The sequence below is a fragment of the Harpia harpyja genome, chromosome 4 (assembly GCF_026419915.1).
Source record: "Harpia harpyja isolate bHarHar1 chromosome 4, bHarHar1 primary haplotype, whole genome shotgun sequence".
NCBI lineage: Eukaryota > Metazoa > Chordata > Aves > Accipitriformes > Accipitridae > Harpia > Harpia harpyja.
The window spans coordinates 5,171,646-5,191,805 of record NC_068943.1 but is presented as its reverse complement, the minus strand read 5'-3'; the positions used below and the strand labels follow the sequence as shown (position 1 = coordinate 5,191,805).

The window sequence follows — 20,160 nt, the reverse complement described above, 5'->3', positions numbered from 1 at the left end:
ACTCCATATTTAATCAAAACATTTTATTGCTTCTAGCTCCATACTGTATTTAAATAATTTTAAAATATATCCTGCTTCAGCACTGGTTAGAATACATTGTTTATGTTCCCTAACATTGATCTTTAAGAACCAGATTGACAAATGTGCCCTGGTTGCTTTATAAAAATTTGGTCTGGATCATGTTTATATGTTAGATTTACCACCAACTTAGCATCATTAAATCAATGACAAGCATGACAAACTTGTTGAGACCAAGAAAAGAACAGAAGAAATGACATATTCTTTTATAATGACACTTGGCCACTTCTTTCCGCACCTTCTTACTTCCCTGGCTGAACTACGCATACATACCCATAACCACCAATTTCTTTGGATTTATACATTCTTTCTGTTAGGGAGTATACACCTTTTTCCTATCATCTTTTGCATTCTCTCTGCCTCCACCTCTTTTTTCTCCCATGTGTTTTCTTTGTGGTTTCAATCCAGCTACATCCTTTACCCTCTGTAATGACGGAAAGGAACAACTGGCATTTGGAAGCAAGTTTTAACTCAACAGCCATTTGGCAAATATTTTTCTTTAGGTAAAAGTGTTCTTTTCCTTAAAGATATTAAAAGAAAAATCCTTTTTCATAGCAATCACCTTTGGGTGACCAGAAATCTTTAAGTTAGCCTGTGGTTTCAGTAATGTTGAAGATACCAAGAGATGACAACTATTTTGAGAACTGCATTGAGGACAGGGGAAATATTCTTTAAAGAAAAAATTTGTTTGCTCTTCCAGATAAGACGAAAGGTGCAAGGTTTATTATAAATACCAAGTAAAAACTGTAGTCAATGGACAGGATTCCAAACAGTTCAAATTTTGTTCTTCACATAAATAATTTAGAAAAAACAAATAAATAGGTCATTGATTGATTACTCCGCATTATTACCAGAGACAAAAGTTTTGGGCAGGATGTAAACTTAAAGGAATACTCAATTTGGTTGAGTTAAAAGACTGATTTAGCAGTGCTTTTTGCATATGCATGCTAAAAACTATCCTTGTTTCAATTTGCTATTATTTTAGAAAATCTAAGACTGTATTCTTCATGTATAACTAAGATACTGGATTCTATTTTTCACATGTAACTTAAAAAGAAACTGTGGAACTACAATTACCACATACAACACGGACATCTGCCTGGCCACGCACATGAACATGCACCCATACATTCACACTACTGCAGAATAACTGGATTTAAAACTGTCTAAGAACACTGAAAATGGAATAGTATCTAATGACTACGAATTTGACAATGATCATATACTGCTATTACAGATCAGGATATATCTCTTGTATTTCAGTATGTTTGAGTGTCACTATTCTACTGAGCATCTTCCTCTCCTCCAGCCCCAACAATACACATAAATCTACATTCTTGCAGTTTCTATTGAAATGCTTTAGAAATTTGAACAAAGGGCATAATTTCTTTCATAATTAAGCACAAAACTATGCTGAAATTCCTCAGAGATGTGAAATATCACTTACACCATTACTTCAGTTCTATTTCTTGCTTAAATGATCATAAAGGGAGAAATTAAGTTTATAATTTACATTTATAGACAACAATCGTGCCAAGGAATCACGATTTTAGAAACAAGTAAAGCAACTATTTCCACCAGATACACCCTTCCTGGATGTACCCCATACAGGATACCTACAAGATTCATTCAAGTTCCAAGAACTACTTTGTATATACGACACAGGCAGACTGACAACTAAACAAAACTAAAAGTTAGACAACAACAAGACCAAAGATATAAAAATCAACTTCACATTTGACATGGCTTTTACAGCAACATATTTTCACTTTATAAAACCTTGGTCAATACAAGGTGTAATATCCTGATATTCATTGAATGTCCAACATAAAAAAAACATTATCACTTTACACAGTTATCTAAACGAGACACCTTCCTTCATAATTTTCTTCAGATGGAAAAGAAAAGAAAGCTTCTTTTTACATAAGCATGCATTTATTAAAATCTTTCAGCTCACTGGTTCCTAAAAATCAGTAAACTTTGCCAAGTTCTGGAAGTATGAAATCTCTTTGCACAGAGCCCAGAAACAGCCATGTTAGTTATTTCCCAGAGATTTTTTTTTAAAAAACCAGTCTTTATCTACAAAGTATTTTACCTTACTGAATGTGTAGTCACATAGTGTAAAAGCTCTTTCTTTTGTGTATCAAAAAACATCTAGAAATGATTATGATACAGCAGTAGCAGACTGATTACAAGAGAAAAAAAGTAATTTGCACAGCTATATAGTTTTCTGATGTTTTTTAAATCAAAGAATTGCATTTCTTATATTTGAACAGGCATGATAATGCATTTACAGAGAGGTTTGGTGGCTTTTTTTTTTTTTTCACTAGACTATGTGGTAAGTCTTGTGCAATTAGGCTAACTGTTGCTTTATGTTACAGATAATGAGCTAAAAGATTTTAAGGGACAGTTAGATATGCTTTGGGAAATAAAAGGATGAACACAGTGAACAGACAGTTAACTCAAATAATTGCTTTACTGCACACAATTCTTTTCGGTACCAGTGTTGTATTTTACTGGATTAGTCAACCAGTTTCACTGTTTTTTGAAGCTGAAAATTGAAAAATGGTGCTTCAGAATACTTTACATACAGTATATTTTGCAATTTAAGAGCAGCGTGTTTAAAAAGACAGGCCACAAGCAGATTTAGTTTTCAATACAGCAGTCTTATACAAGCTGACTTCAACCTGATTAAATCTTACCATTGTCTACAGAAATTCCAAGAATACTTGATATCTTTCTCACACTGAAAACAGAAAAATCACTGCATTATTGGACGCTTTTTCAATTCTAGACAAACCAAATCATGGCCCTCACAATCTCTGTAGAAATTCTAAGAAACTTATTTCTCCTTAGGGGATGTCAAAACATGGAGATATGGTCAGATTGCATATTTTTACTTTTAGACTAATCATTTATAAGACCAAGTGGGGGAAAAAAAATGAAACTTAATAAAGCAAACAGGGAAAAAAAAAGTAAACTTTGTAACTGTGTGCAGCACAAAGTTGAAGTGCATATAATTAAAAAAAATTAAAATACAATTGTAAAATACACTGTAGTTAACCATGCTCCATGTTATGGCATCAGCCAGCATTGATTGTTCTATCATAAAGCAGGGAACAGACCATCGACTGATTCCAGCTATTCGTTAGACCTAGAACAATAAAAGTCATTGAAATGCACTGGTGTGGCTCTGGGACCCGTCTCTGGTGTTGTGGTACTGGCTGAGGATGACAAATGTTATCATGTCATGTCATGAGACTTACTGTGGTTAAAAGTGAGAGAGTTATCCAGGCTGCTCAGCTGCTGCAATCTGGCATGCATCATTCCTGTTCTGTTACGGGAAACAGGCAATGTCTGAGATTTTCGATCATGAACTATGGATCCCAACCCCTCCTGGTTCCTGCAAGATGGGTGAAATGGGATAGAAGCAAAAGTTAGACATGTCAAACTGCAGCAAGACAGGAAGTGTTAGTTAAGCACAAGAAGTTTTATAGAAAGAATTACAATGCAACCTATTTACTGTTTTATTTATAAAACAAAAATAGGTAGTTTAAAAAAAGCATCACAGCAAACTCTTTCTTAAAACCTCAAAGCATGAAAGCAAAAGCACACAAGCAGTCGCTCTTGAAGTGCTAAATTTACTTCAGAGCTTTTGAAAACATAAATATTTGAGAACATAAATATTCTGAAAATATTCAGAACCCAAAACCAAATCCTCTATTTTGATTGTAAAAATTTTAGAAAAAAGTTAGAAGGACACACAGTGGTAAAATTAGAAAGCATACATGCAACAGGAGAGCAGGAATTAACGAGGTATTATCATGTACATCTTACCCAAGCAGGAAGGGAGAAGAGCCATATACTTTGTTAAACTTGCAGCAATCAAGTGAAGAAAACAGAAAAGTGATCTGTGTTAGCAATCAGTACAGGCTAACTTCCTATTGTGTACCACCACCAGAGCTGATGAAAAATGAAAACCAGTGCTTGAATTACAGAATTCCCTGTTCCCTTTCATTCTCTGTCATTTGTGTATTTTAAGAGTATGTGCATTGATTGTGATATACTTCAGTGTAATGACAACGTGAAAGACTAGAAAGCTACATTTACTGGGAAAATGCAGTCAGTACCTCTGCAGAACACCAGATGATTTCTATAGCTTAACGTTTTTAGTGTTAACATGCAGTACACAGGCTAGGTGATCAGCAAACAAAAAGAAAGTGTGGTAGTCTTCTCTACAAACTAGTCAAACAAATTAGTTTGAAGAATTTTTACAAAAAGCCTGAAAATTGCAGACTCTTCTAAACCCAGAGTTTGAAATACATTTAAACACAAAGGTTACAATCAAAACCTTAAGAAAGCCAGATTTATTTTGGCCTTTGATCTTTTTAGGGTGTGTGAACAGAGATGAGATGTTTTTCTGAAAAACCTCCAATGAGATAGTAGTTTGTTGTTTGTAGAAAGAGATTCACATACCATTAAATCTAAATTAAAACCAAAAAAAGCTAACATTTTAGTTAGAATGCTTTACCGTCCAAAGTCAGCAACAACTTTCTCACTGAGTTCAAGGCGGCCAGTATTTCAACCCCACGGGTTTAATTATAACAGTATTATAATGTCAACCACAGCGTAAGGCCTAAACAAGTTGCTATATTTTACTCTATTAAAAAACTACTTTGCATTAAAAACCACATTAATGCAAAGATATTCAAATAATTTAGTACGTGTTTCTGACTCTCACAGATTTTTTCCTAATGAGCCTTCAGTGGGAATGTACAGGTATCTAACGGTACTTCAAATTGAAAAACAGCAGCGTTGGAATGTTCACTACTCACCTTCCAGCAAAAACACTACATATAAAATTTCTAAAACATTTAAATGGACATGGTTTTATGGCCAAGCAAATAAACAAAACAAATCATACAATTTCTTCCCCAAAGACACTATTTCAAGAAAAAAAAATGCTGTAAAAGACAGCATTTAAGGGGTGGATTTTGAAGTAATTGATAATAAACACAACACACACATTCTGAAACAGATACCCGACTTTCAGACAGGATACAGATTCGTTAATATAGTAACCGGTTACTTACTTCAAAATGTTGTGTATCATTTCACAATAACTGTTCTACTCATGCAATTTATTTGTAATAGAGATTCAAGGCATATTGTAGACACTATTATTCTTAGTGAACAAGACAGCAAAATTTAAATTTCACACAGTACCTGGCTATGTATCGTTTTCCCATGTACTGGAACTGATGTAAGCATACTCTGCAGAGAACACGTAAGTCAGAGAAGCAACACTTGAAACAATCTCTTCTAGATTTATGTACGCTGGAATTATTCAACTATTTCTTTATTCCTCCCACCCTTAAAATCCCCTTCCAGTCCCAAAGCCAAGAAAAGGTAAACATGGCTCTTCTGACATGAATCACAGATGTTGCTGTTTTGGGCAAATGGGGATTAATAGCAAAAGGTTCATAAGGCTGCCTCCAGAGCAGACCTATCTCAACACTCTGAATCACAACAGCTAGTGTGAGCCTAACAGTGACACCAAAGAAGGGCCAAATGGTGAAAAAACAAAACACCCCAGAAAACTGTAAACAGTGAATTCAAGTGCTTCATCTTGTATAGATTTTTAGTATTTATAGAGAAGAAATGTTTAGCCTCAACTATCACAGACAAAATTTCATTATGTGAAATGAGGCCCACAGTTACAGTTACTGTAAATACAGATGAGCAGCAATCCAGAAAAAGTAACCTGAAGAGCAGAAGCAAAGAGATAACCAGACATTACATATATTCAACGTATTTTGCAAAATGTGTATAAGGGTTCAAAATAAGGGCAATACATTTTGCTTTTTTCTCCCCTTGGCCTAAACTCTCTTGGTTGCAGGCTGGGTTTTTTTATTTTGTTGGGTGCTTTTTTTTAAGGTCTCCAGATTCCAGGATAAAAACAACAGAGTTTCTGACAGAACTATTTTCTAAAGGGAATCTGCTTTTACACTAAGATGATGATAAAGGCAAATCCCCCCCAATAATTTTTCATTTAAAAATTCTATACTTCAATATGAAGTTATATTTTAAAGAATCATAATACTACTGGTTCAGATCCAGTAAAAAAGTTGAAAGTAGAACTTAATTTGCCAGGTGCCTCTGCTTGTCTTCACAACTGGTAAGTACACAACACTGATGACTAATAAACTAGAAGTCACACCTTCAAATCATGAAAAATGGTGTGAATGGAGACTGTAATAATGATTTTATTTGACTCTTTTCCCACTGTAAGTAATTATCTTGATAATTCAGAACATTTAATGTAAATTCCCTTCTCCCTCGGGTAAGAATATTCTAAAAGTTCTTCTTTAAAGCATAAATCCAAACTGAAAGCCAGTTTTCAGGCTTTCTCTTCCATGTGCCAGTTGTGAACGAGGGAAAAGACTGGCATATAGTCTCTTCCACTCAGCTCCATTTTGTACCCAGACCTTAAGCAGATTAGCTGTCTCCAAACTGTGGAGTCAGAATGGTGTTTGCCTCCCCCAAACTTGTCACTCTATTTGCAAACAAACCTCAATTCCCCTTTCTGATATCTTCCTGTCTTTTTCAGTTTCTAAGTTTTTCAGAAAAAGTTCTTTGTATGGCAAGTACCTACCTACCAGAAAAACTGTCTTACTGAGGTAATGAGAAACTACTGTAATGACCTGTATTAATAAAAATCATCATCAAAACAAACATTATTTGCTTTGGCAAAATACTCCTAGAATAGGAAGAAGTAGACTTTTATGAGCCTTGTTCCTGCTCCAGTTTAAGGAACTGTGATATCATCCATAGTACTAAAGAGATGGAAATTTTATTCTGTATTCTATATACTGCTATTGTGATGAAAATCTTCTTTGATAATTACTAAATTTGAGATTACTGGTTTGATCACAAACCAATCCTATCCAGCCCCTAAATGAGAAGTATCTAATAGCAAACCACTGTTCACCACTGATTCTGTACAGTTTACGCCTCAGGCTTCAGAGAGTCTACTAAGTAGGCTCATTTACTTGTTCAGTTCTGTCTCTGGTACAATCAATATCATGCCAGATGTACTCAAATGATGAGTTAAAACACCATCTATAATATATTCCTAAAATAGACCTTGAGTAGCACATTCCATAACACAATTAACGACTGATATCACATTGATTGACCCTCTACTACAGAAACAAAGGAAAGCCATCCCGTGAAACAACCAATGCAAGCAGAAAGGCTTCTGTGGCACACCACTTGAAGCAAACAGCGCCTTCTTCACTTTTTATTAATGTATCAGCTAATTCTTGTGAACAAACACACTAAGTGTGCATAAGGATGGAGTGTAGCCATTGATAACAAACACTGGATTGATCCAGTATCTTTTCCCTTACAGAATGGCAGGAGACACAAGAGGAATGCTAGGAGGACGGTTCATATCCCTTTGTTTCTGAAGTTATGCGATTCAATCAATTTTGATATGCAACCATATAGTTTCAGCAGTCCACCTTACAAGATGCATTTTAATGCAGACAGGTAACAGAACAGTTGGTTCCTCTTCCATGAGCATAGCCATATTCTGAGCACTACTCGCTGTTTAGGAACTTCCTGAGATCACTTCTGTATAGCCTAATTCCAGAAACTATCATGGAATTGGACAGACATGTAATTGCGCGCATCCAGTTAAGAACTTCTAAACAGACCAAGATGGCATTATTTTTTCAAACAAATAAATAAAAACATATATATACGCTTATATCCACACTCACATTTTTAACAGCATAGCGAAACGTATGATTTTACGACAAGCTCAACAAAAATCTTACTCTGTAATCGTGAAAAAGTCCATGAGTTCAGATTTTGTAGCCTTGTTCCAGTATGTAAACAATGCATCTAGGAAAATGAAAAATATTAAGAACAAGACAAAGGCAGCAAATACACAAAAATATTAAGTAGAAGAGTTAACATCAGTTCTTAGTTTACAGATAATGAGGATTCAGAGAATCTAAAAATGGCTTGTGGAGTACAGATAACTATTACTATTTAAAGTTTTGCTTGAAGCTGATTATACAAATGCACATATCGATTCTCCAAATGAGTTTCTACAATATGCTTTTAATTAATCCCTAATATCCGCATACAATTTCATATTTTAAATAGTAATAATTGTGTAGTCAGTAATGACTACAGTGTTCTAAAAATATAAGACTTCAGAACTTTGGACTGTTAGTGCTATAACCTGCTGCTTTATAGATTGGTCTCGACATTTTTTAAATTCAAATTTATGATTTCTTCTTTTTTAATTTACAGTGCTTTACTATGCATAGTTTTTCAGCACAGGTTTCAGATTTTCTTTATTTGCAGAGGTTTCAAAAATGGATATATATTTTTTACAAAGCTTGCAGTTACACAGCCAAGACCTGGTCTCTTTTGCTAAAAATGTTCAAAAGTAGACAACAAATTAAAAATTATTACAAAGATGTGTGGCAAAGTTCATCAAAGTTTATTTGACACTTGCTCTTTTCCAGGAGAATTGAGACCAAAACAATCCCTACTGTGCTTATGTAAATTTTAACTTGAATTTCCTAGAAATCCTGACTAATTTTTACATATTTCGAAGTGTAAAATACTGAAAAAGATACTATTGAGTTTTATTATTCTTTGTAATTAAAATACATAAAATAATATTGTTGTAATTACATGAAAATCTAATGGTGTGACTAGATATTGAATAGTTATTAACCTTTCAATTCTCATTCTTGATTAAGCGGTGTAATAAATTGGAGTTCGAGTACTACATAAACTTGATTTTTAGAAATTAACATCAAAATAGGCACAGAAAATAAAGTAACTACTTTTGATATGTTTAGCGCAAACTGAAAAATTCAATGTTTTTACCAAAAGGGACTTGTCCTCTTTTTTAAATATTGATCAAGGAAAGGGATGATTCTGAGTTGTATGATCCTAGTAAAAAACTAAGATTTGCCATTCATGCAGTATTTCTATACCTCCACAACCTTCTCCAGGATAATATCACTCTTTCAAAAATTCAATGGATCATCTCACAACCATCCCAGGAGAATGAAGAAGCACTAATATCCCCATTCCAGAAATGGAAATATACACAGCGACCAAATCATTTGGTTCCCTGTCATATAAGAAGTTCTGCAGAATGGAGGAATGGACTAGCCCGGGACTCTTCTACTGATCAATGAACTACTCTTCACCTCCATTTTCCAAACTGGACTGTACAATCATACACAAATACTCACTTTCTTACTGAGTCCTTTAGTTAGCCTCACACTTTGAAGGAATAATGGGTATTTAATGCTTACAAGGTTTCAGTCAAGAGTTTAATTTGATCAATCACACATATTTGTAAAACACAGCACAACATGGTACCTACACCTAAAATATTCTGCTGATTTTGAAAAGGTATTAAAATCACAGGCATAAATGCAAGACATGATTTCAAATTTATGAAAAATAGGTGGAATTACCTACCTTCTGACATACTTCTTAAAATATGAAGGAAACACATGAGCAGGCTTTTGATCTCCGCTTGGTCAAGTTTGTCATATCGAACTACGGAACTTCCTAAAGTGCTGCTCTGTTGGTTCTGAAAAGAAAACAGACATATTTTGCCTGAAGAGTTCTTAAACTAATAATAAACTAAAATGTTTTAAATTGCCTTATTAATTCCTGCAACAGAAAAAGGATCTCAGAATGGAGACAAAAATGTTTCATGTAGAGACAGGTCACTAAAACACACATTACACACATGAAGTATACCAAATTAAGCTTCTTTACCTCTGGTTTTTTATTTCCTTCTTTGTATGATTTTTTTTTCCCCCCAAAGGAAGGAGTAAGAGGAAAAGTTACCTAACGGTGATTATTAATCAAGTTAATTATACATAGATACCCACATTGTAGAAATCAGCCATGCCCCTTCTGCTCAGATGAAATACTTTAAAAATAAATGCTACTGTTAGGTGATACATGTATGCTCCTTTGATTTTGAAGAGACTTTATGCTGAACTGTAGACAGACCTGCCTCTACAAAATTCTTTCCATTTAAAGATGAAAGAACCTCAAGGAAAACATACGTGAATGGCAATAATATCCATTCTGGAAGATTAACTACTGATAAGTAATTGCCCTTGCCTAAAAAAAGGTAGGGGGGAATCTTTCTCCCTGCTTAATTTGTTTATACAACTCCTACACTTGTGGTGAGTTAATCAGCAATGCTCAATACTAAAGTCTGTCCAAAAAGAAAAAAAACCCCATAACTGATATTTCAAAGCGTGTACCACAAAAAAAGGAAAAAATAAAACTGTGAGAATATATAAATTGAACTTTAGGCACAGACTTATCTGTAAAAGAATAATTTCCACACAATCAAGTGTTACAAAATCCTCAGTCTGAGGCTTTTACAGATATACTATACAGATATTTGTTTAAAGGATAAATTATGGCCTTTTCAGTGCCTAATACTCACTTCCAATATGAGGCCACTTATGTGAATGGAAAATGAACCAGACATTTAATAAGTTTTCTGTAAAGTCAACAGTCTGGTACAATTGGTCTGCGCAACATTTTGGTTTCTACAAGAAAGCTGGATCATCTTGGCTCCATGACCTTCTTAAGGACATGTACCAGTGTTGGAAGAAATACTTCATACCAAAATTAGAAAAAAATAAAACAGACTCAAGGGAGAAAAGCACTTGATTTCACAAAGCAAGAAATGCCAATACCTCAAGGGTAGAACAACCCTTCCAGGAACACTCCTCACTGAAAGCAGGAGACATACTAATCCATGAGGGAACATTTCACAGCATACACATCAATCGACTGCTAAGCCCTTTAACGCATTCCATGTAAATGGAAAGAATGGCTGCCCTAAAACAATCTGTGTTAATCTGTCACATACCTGCACATCCATTCAATGGCTGTGAAACTGAATGTGAAACCATAACTAATACTAGCCAGAAGTTACTGTAATTTAGGAGGAAATGGACACCTATATAAGCCTGATTATTGCAGGTTCTAAAGACTTCATAAACTGTTTATCTTTTAAATATCTCTGGTGAACAAGGAGGTGCTACTATAAAGCTTTATGGACACTGAAATAGAGCAGGCAATTAACGAGTGGCAGAGCAGAAACAGAATTTGAGTTTCCTAGACTTTTGGATACTGTCCAGAGCACTAGATAATATTCCCTGTAAAATAGTTGAACATGTACATAGATAAAACTAGGACATAGCTACTTGTAAGCTTAATTTAAAAACATGTCAATAACCTATAAAGTATGCACATATTAAAATAGAAACTGATATACTTCCAGCCAATTCTGATTCCACAAGTATAGTTCTACAGGTTATTCTGAAAGAAAATTAGAACAAAAACATGGCTCTTCAGTAATGGTATCAAGCAATGAGCAAAAACTCGAAGATAACGTGCACTGTACAACTGAGCTACTAGAAAGAAACTTTGGAAAGCAACAAATAAGAAGCCAGGATTAAATATTATTCGGGGAAAATATCAACAGCATGCAAAACATAAATCCTGTATTACCTAAACTGGCAGACCAGAGTAGAATTTTCAAAGGATGTTGACTCCTTTGAAAACCCTTTTACTTGGTAAAAACACTACACATTAGTAATTAACAACATGACAACTAAGTAATAGATGACAGCATTGCCATTTAGCAACAGTGTATGCATAAGATACTTCTTTCTTTACATGGTCAATGTCAAAGATTTTTTTAGTTCTATTTATATTGACGACCCTAAGACTCAAATTCTGCCGATATTTAAGCTGATTGGATTTTTATGCTTAAATTAAATAATGTACATGAACTATTCCAGGTTTGGCATTTAAAGGTATTTTACATGGTTACATTGTACGTATTTGGCTTCAGATTCAACTGTTGCAAAGAAGTGGCAAAACTAGGGATCACACACTTCACTCAGAAGCTTAACTATATCGAGCACAAAAACCAAATACTTCTTGTGACTGAAGTGAGAAAGCAGCATGCAAAATTTTCTCTGGCAAAGCTGGAATTGTCAGAAGTGAAAAATCCATAGTAACACGGTTTTTCTTTGCAGGGTGAGAATTTTCTTCTTCTTCTCCATTAGGGCGCATAGCATGAGCAGAGTGCCTTCTGAGAAGCTTCTCTCTCTGCCACACGAAGGCATGTCAGAGTCAAGGGGAAAAAGTTAACATGTTGTGACTTGCACAACAAGATCTAAGAAAATGAAACGTGATCAGTATCAACACAAGCTCTAGAAAGACAAGACTGAATACCTCACAGCTACTGCAGCCAGAGCTCCTAATTTGTAACAGCTTTAAAGTGAAATGATTTAGAAAAGTCAAACTAATATAAAAGAAAAGCACAGCAACTGTTTTTTCAACATTTTAAAAATGCTACATATATTGTGTATAGAACAGGATGGAGTGAAGGTCTCCACAAAATCAAAGAAGCTATCCTAACTAGAATTCAGTTCTCTCAAGTGAAATTCAATACACTTCATCTAGTACCTTTCTCTGGCAAAGGAAATAACAACTGCTTGCTTATGTCTCTACATTGAAAAACCTGTTTGCATTTTCTGCAAAACAGCTTAATAAATGCAATGCAAAGAGTTCATATCATAATTATTTTGCAAAAGAAAAACTTAGTAAAATACTGCTCTACAGCTACTCTAGAAAGCCCGTTCCCAATGGGGATCAGAGAAGTTAACTCCTATGAGAATTAAGATGAAATTTTAGGAATAGACTTAGGATTTTTTATTTTTGTTTGTTTTTTTTTTTTACCTTGTCAAGAGAATTGCTCTTGTCACTGTGTCTTTCTGGGATACTGTTTCCCGAGTCTGTACTTATTAGAGAGCCTCTTGAGTCAGCATTCCTCACACTATTAATATTTGGAGTTGATGTGGTGTATGGGGAAGCTAAAAAAAAAACCCAAAACAATATAAAATTCTCAGACAATGCATATACTGAAAAAAGTCACTCCGTATTTTAGCCAGACTTCTAAACCCACCATATATGTATACATTTTTTAAGAAGGCAAATAATTAATTCCATTTAGTTACTTTTAATGAAGACAAACTTATTCTAGCGTTTCAGCAACGTATGTATGTATAAACAACTACATACACACATGCGTAAAAGACATATGTAGCAATACATACACACATACATGAAGAAGCATGTATATTTAAAAAACTCTCCCATTTTTCATCTCTTTTTTTTTAATTAGTGACATTACACAAATTACAGCAGACAACAACAAATAGAAAAACACATTAAGATGACAGACAGGAGGATGCCCACAGGTGTGCACAAGCAGTACTCCACTTAGAGGTGGTCTCTAACATCATGTACAAAATTGTGGATTATGCATTCCTGCCATAAGTGACTAAGGCTAGCCCTGTCTCCTATTTCTCTGCAGCAAGACAAGAACTATCACCTTTGATGGGGGAAAAAGCAGCTCTCTTCAGGAAATAGGTTTAGTTTCAAAAAGAAAAGCAAAGCCAAAAAGATCCCAAAAGAAAGATTCCATGCACAGACTGTGAATTCTGACCCACGCTCAACAGTTGATTGCATTAGGGTTCTGTTAATGAAAGTAGCAGTAACGTTCAAGTATATATGCAGAAAGCAACCAAAGCTGGACACACAACAATTATTTCTGGTAACAAATGAAAAAAGAAACTGGTTCATTTTTTAATTATTTTATTTTCTTTTTAAAGTGCTTACCAATGCCAGAGATAACACCAAAGAGATCTTTAGGAAGATTGTTATCCAATGTGTTTCCCGATTTTTGTGGTGTTACTAGCTGACTTGCAGTTGGCAAATTAAGTGCATCATCCTTTGCACTCTGTTTCGAAAATATAGAAAAATGTGATTATTGTTTTCCAACATTATGGACTTAGTGAATACTGCATACTTTATCTTCTAGAGCACTATTTGTTACATATTTCTGCCTTAAATTTTAATTTCTATTAAATATGCTTAAAAGCATGGAATGAGATGTTCAGGTATTTGCACAAGCTTGGATAGCCTATAACTTAAGATACCTCAGGAAACATTGAAGAAATGAATATTCCATTGAATTTTAAACGCTATAAAACAGATATTTCCAAAAGACCCAAATTGCTTTTATTTCAAACACCCAAACATTTCTCTTGTTGGAAGGGTATTGTGAATTTATTTCTTAATATCAAATGGAACACAGCAAGTTATGGACAAAAATAAAATACATTAATAATTAAATCTTAGATTCAATAATTGCATGCAACTATAATATATCAATATATATCTCCACAAATTCCATTTGAATTCATTCTCCTGTAGCCCTCTTACACTACAGCTGTTCCAAAAGCACACTCCTTTAAGGTTAAAAATTCTTCTCTAATTTATTGAAAATTAACCTTTTTTTTTTTTTGGTCCATTTACTTCAGTGTTGGATTGAATTGAAAAATAAGATTTAAAACCAAAAAAATCTACCACCAATATACAATCTTTTCTGCTGAACAGCAACAGTAACTACTGAATCTTTTGGGATTTTAGCGAACATAACTAATTCTCTGTGTTAGATGTCGGAGGAGTATCCTCTTGCATAAAAATGAAGTATGTGCAAGTGCCTCCAATGCCAGGATCTATAAGAATAGAGGCAAACTGTTTATACAAACTGGCAGGCAGACTAACGAGAAATGTATTTTTTGAGTTTAAAAAAAAAAAGAGACAATTTAATGAAAACTCCTCTCACAGAAATTGTATCAAAACTGGGTAATAGATACAAATGGAAAACCATTAAATTGCAGAAACAACTGGTATTTTTTATTGCAAATTCACTGTTCCTTCAGCTTCTTTGGATGCTCTTCTTAGACCACTCAAAGATGCAGCAGGTCCAATCCTGTGTGGTCTATAGCTTGTATTAAAATATAGGCACATGCACCAGAGATACAGAAGCAGCAAGCTGTTACATGGCAGTATAATCACATGGCATTAGAATGATGCTGTGGCAATCTGTGTGGCCTAGCATTCTCCAAAAATCTTCAGAGGTTCAAGTAGAGATCAATAAGGGCACTGTAACCTGTATGTAGGACCAAACTAGCTAATTACCATGTTAAGCATAACTTAGCTGGACAAGAGAAACTGCAGCCAAAACCATAAAGGTTAACTAAGGTTTTAAGCTCAAAAAAAGCAAGGAGAACAAACTCGCAGAATTCTGAAGCTTCTGAAACTTTGTTTGCCAGAAGTATGCAGTGTTTCATATACACATTACCAATAAATTATGATAAAAATAATTCAGAATACCAAATAAAAATGGTCACTCACATTGCTGGAAGGGTTAACAGGAAATGGAGACACATCTTTAACATTGATTCGCTGAACATTTTCTATGAGCAGTCCAAAGAGTGGCAAATACATAGTGGCTATTCTTGCTTGATGGCTCTAAACAGAGTTTAACAGTTCATTAACAAATTACAGATTTAATTTTTAATCACCGATTATTTTAAGCTATTCACTCCTGAATTACAAAAAAAGAGTATTTCATAAATATTTGTCAAGCATTCATAAGTTCATAAATGGCAAAAGCAGTGATCATCACTATATGTCATTATAATTTAGAGAAGGCCAGTACATTTTATTTACTGTTTCAATATAATGCAGAAAAAACCCTAAAGGAATGTGATTTTAGCTAAGATTAATCAAATAAACTAATATTACGTTAGCTTGATACATTAATGATATCTTCCATTAAAATTTTATGGCTTTTCCACAGCACAGATGTTAAAGTCAGGAAAATTAAAAATAACTCAAAATTTACTACAATGACTTGTAGCTTTCTTATACTCATTTTACAAATAATAGATTAGGGAAGGACAGCTGCCAAATAATAAGAGCTCATGTTTAATGAAAATGAGAGCTTCAAAAACATTCGTAAAAATGTGATTACTTTAAGAACAGCAGTTAAGATTACACTGTGCTAAAATGTAATAAACACATGTAGTAATGTTAAAAGGTGCTTTGTGCTTTCATCTGGTAAAAATATAGGATTTGCAGATTGATTTTGATACAATTTTCATACATATTTTCACCACAGTCTGAACAGAAATATCATTGCAGGAAATGAACAAGTTTTTTGTGAAAGAAAAAACTTCCTATATCTATGCACAGTTAATCTTTATTATTTTGTACTATTAGCATAGCAATACACTTACCCTGGAAGCATATCTGTCATCAAAAGTATGCTTTATCATCAAATTCTTGAGCACACTAATAGCAATCTGCCGCACATCTCTGAACTCTTGTAATGCATTCCCCACCTCCCTTAGAAGCAGTCCCACTAAGAAGTGATTTTTACAGAACTCATCGGTTAATGAATAGTCCAGGTGAAGGTCTGGAAGTAAAGTACAAGTTCTATGTAAGGAATGGTATTACTTAAATCAATTTAGCAATTAACTTAAGGCTGAACTAAAATGTTTCCAACATTATTGACAAATTTTATATATATGAATATATACATCACAGTTATTCATATATCCCTAGCCCAATTCACTGCATAACGATGCATATATTAAACAGATGATGCTGTATATTCAGTCAACAGAAGCTGGAGAAATCTAAATACTTTAAAAAAAAAAAAAATTAAATACTGTTCAATATTCAAAAGTGTTCCTATTAAATTTGCCTGGACCAGCATATCATAACTCCAAATTCAAATTTTAAATCTATATTCAGGCACTGAAAACACACACAGTGCACAAAGGTTGTGTACATTCTACCTTTCAGGAATTTAGTTGTATGCTATAAGTAGAATTTTATTTTTAGACTGTGGTTCAGTCTCAGGTTAGTAAATTTGAAGGACTGCAAGGAAAACATGGATTAAGAAATTTTAGCTTTCTGTACTGCAGTTTTAAGTTCCTTCTTCATTATCTTACACATGTATCTATTATGAATATAGAGCATAAAGCCTGCTAACAACTGTCATCATGCTTAATTGATATTGTCTAAGAAAATGGTCCAAAAAATTTGCAGCATGTAGTAGAAGTGTAATGAAGAGACTGCATTTGCAACGCACGTGTCCAAATTAAGCAATTCCTTCTACATATATCAGAACACAAAAGGATACAATAATATCTAAACAAGATTACTTAAATGCATCTATGGAAATTAGACCTGCATTGTAATACAGTAGGCAATTTTTCTGCTACAATTAAACAATACTATATTTCCCAGACATATTTACATATTCAGTGTTAATTGCAATATAAGTAGAATTAAAGAACATTTTATTTGAACATTTGTGCATAAGCCACTGCAATGCAATTTTATTTCATAAAGTATTTCTAGTAGTAACTAACTGTAAATCTATACTAAGCCCCATATACATATATAGATACAATATAGACACATACACACACACAAAACCCCAGCACATCTGACACAGCAAAGTCAAACCGTTCCACTTTAGAAGTATTTTTCGTGCAATAAAATAACGCAGTTCATTTATGTACCGAATACATGACAGCTTAAGAGAAACTTTAGCTTGAAGATCTTATTTAGTAGAATGTATATAAGTTTCAAATTTCAGCTGAGGAGGTGTTCAAGAGTTTCTCATATTCGCTGTCGTTCAATACAGTAATCAAGAACCAGATGCTAATCTCAAAGCACTTTGATTTTTCAAAGAACTCTCCTAGTAAGGGAATCCATTAAGTCAGAACCATAGATAAGACAGCACAGACATTCTACAGGCCTTCCTGTAACTCACCTAAGAGCTAACCACATCACCTGAGATCTCTTTTGCTTGAGACAGCAAAACAGAGCCAGAAACACTTCTGATAAAGGTCGTCTTTCCTGGCCAAACTCCTAGTTCACCAGGGAGCAGCATTTCACACTTTTCTTTATTGTGTAATCTGAAACACTATTTTCTCTAGTTTTGCTCTTTTCTTAGGATCCCTAAACCAACAACTCAGTCCCTTTTCTGTGGAAATGTTTATGCAGTGTTGTTATCCAAGACACTCCTGAAGGCTGAAAAAGCCAAAGACAGAAACAAGTTCTATGCAGCTGTCCAGCTCTTAGTCCCAAATCTTGTTCTACCACCTTGATGAAAGCGTTAATTAGTTATACTCAAGTTTACTAAGCCAGCAGAGTCTACTGAATAAACATTTCAGAAAAAAAATAACCTAATCTACAAAAACATAAATGTTAGGCAGGTTTACTTGTAAAAGCACGTTCCTCACCTCTGCTTTTTGATGTCTGCTATAGTTCAATGTCTGGAAGAAATTGATAATGTCTTCACAGCCACAAATACAATAGCTAATGTAGTATTTGTTTTGGCACAAGGCTAGATGTACCAGGAGCCCAGCTGGGCTAACCAGGGTATTCATGACTGAGCTTCAGTAAAAACAAAAAAAGACGCACATGAGGTAGAAGCAAGAACAAGCTACAAAAGAGGAATACAGAAGCATTGGTCAAGTATGCAGGGATAGTGCCAGGAAAGCCAAAACTCAGCTGAAACTGGTAATGGACGTCAATGGTAACAAGAACAGCTTCTACCACTACATTTGCATTAAAAGCCCGAACAAGGAAAACATGGGATGTTTGCTGAATGGGGGTGTGATTTAGAGACAGTGGGCTTGGGTAAGGCTGAAGGTAGTCCATACCTTTGTTACCTTATCCTTCACTGCCATGGTTCCCAGGCCTTAAGAGTCTAGAGACTTAGCTTCAGGAAAGAGAATTACCAGCAGTGGATGAAGATCGGGTCAGGGATCTCCCGAGAGACCTCCAGTCAAGCAAATCCACAGCAGCAGATGAGATGCTAAGAGTTAGCCGATAAACACTGGAAGACCACTCACTATCACCTTTGTTAAGCCATGGTGATCAGGGGTCTCCCATAATTGGGACCTTGCAATGACTGAAGGTAGACATTGCATACATGTTCAAAAAAGAGCAAGAATAATTCAGGGAACTACAGGCCTCACTGGTCCTTGGAAAAGTCGTGGAGCAAGTCCTCTTGGAAGCCATTTTTTGGCAAGTGAAGGAGAAGAGTGTGACTGGGAACAGCCAGGAGAGATTTACTCAGGGTAAACCATGGTTGACTAACCTCTCTTTTACAATGAACTCATCAGATCTGTGGATAAGGGGAGAATAGCAGATGTCCACATGATCATTGTATCCAAACTGAGGCATTACAGTCTGGGTGAATAGACACCTAAAAGTGCAAAAGAACTTGGGGGATTACTGGGCTCAAAGGTTGGTGGTTAATGGTTTCTACTCTGCTTGGAGACCAGCTACAAGAGGAGTTTCCCAGAGTCTATCTTACTTAATGCTACTTCATCAATGACCTCAAAGATGAGATGGAGTGCACCCTCATCAAGTTTGTGGATGGGGTACAGCCCATATGCCTAAGGGCATGGCTGCATTTCAGAAGAATCTAGATTCTACAGGAATTGTCAACAGAAACGTCAATTAAATTCAACAAGGACAAATGCAAAATTCTGCACCTGGAATGGACGAACTTCCTGCAACGGTACCAGCTAAGGAATGACTAGTTTGAGAGCAGCAGTGCTGAAAAACACCTAGAGGTCCAGGTGGATGGTAGCTTCAACAGGAGCTAGCATGGCATCCTGGCAACAATGAAGGCTAACAGCATACTGGGCTGTATCAACAGGATCTTAGCCAGTATATCAAGGGAAGTGTTTATTCCCTTTTACTTGGGATTTGTTAGACATATCTGTAATACTATGCGTAGTATTTGGGCCTTCTAGTACAAGAAGGATCTTGAGTGAGTTCAGTGAAGGACCACCAAGGCAGTTACAGGGCTGGAGCACACACCCTATCAGGAGAAATTGAGGGAACTGGGCTTGTTCCACCTGGAGAAGGGAAGGCCTGAGGTGACCTGAGCAGGAGGTTGGACTACAGACCTACTGAAGTCCCTTTTAACCTGAACGGGTATATGAAAAGTACAAAGCACACCAAGCCTCACACTGCACACCTACCTACAGGAGTGTTGCAGGCTTCTGCAGTGAGTGAATTAGAAGCTAACTCATGAAAAAA

At 35.1% G+C, this 20,160-nt stretch overlaps 1 protein-coding gene across 20 annotated transcripts in view; it reads right to left on the bottom strand.

Moving 5' to 3' along the window:
• The window catches only part of DOCK9 (dedicator of cytokinesis 9), a 137,358-nt gene that overhangs the window by 27,943 nt on the left and 89,255 nt on the right, over positions 1-20,160 (bottom strand). For 5 of the 20 annotated variants that reach the window (XM_052785719.1, XM_052785737.1, XM_052785716.1 and 2 more), the window contains exons 31-40: positions 16,323-16,501; positions 15,436-15,552; positions 13,852-13,972; positions 12,910-13,043; positions 12,403-12,441; positions 12,103-12,276; positions 9,601-9,715; positions 7,923-7,989; positions 5,305-5,352; positions 3,345-3,481 (exon numbers count right to left, since the gene is read on the bottom strand). In XM_052785719.1, the coding sequence (XP_052641679.1) occupies positions 3,345-3,481; positions 5,305-5,352; positions 7,923-7,989; positions 9,601-9,715; positions 12,103-12,276; positions 12,403-12,441; positions 12,910-13,043; positions 13,852-13,972; positions 15,436-15,552; positions 16,323-16,501 (1,131 nt within the window). Of the gene's footprint in view, positions 1-2,780; positions 2,825-3,344; positions 3,482-5,304; positions 5,353-7,922; positions 7,990-9,600; positions 9,716-12,102; positions 12,277-12,402; positions 12,442-12,909; positions 13,044-13,851; positions 13,973-15,435; positions 15,553-16,322; positions 16,502-20,160 lie in introns of all 20 variants that reach the window. The other 15 variants (XM_052785728.1, XM_052785723.1, XM_052785724.1 and 12 more) reach the window with 6 other exon arrangements.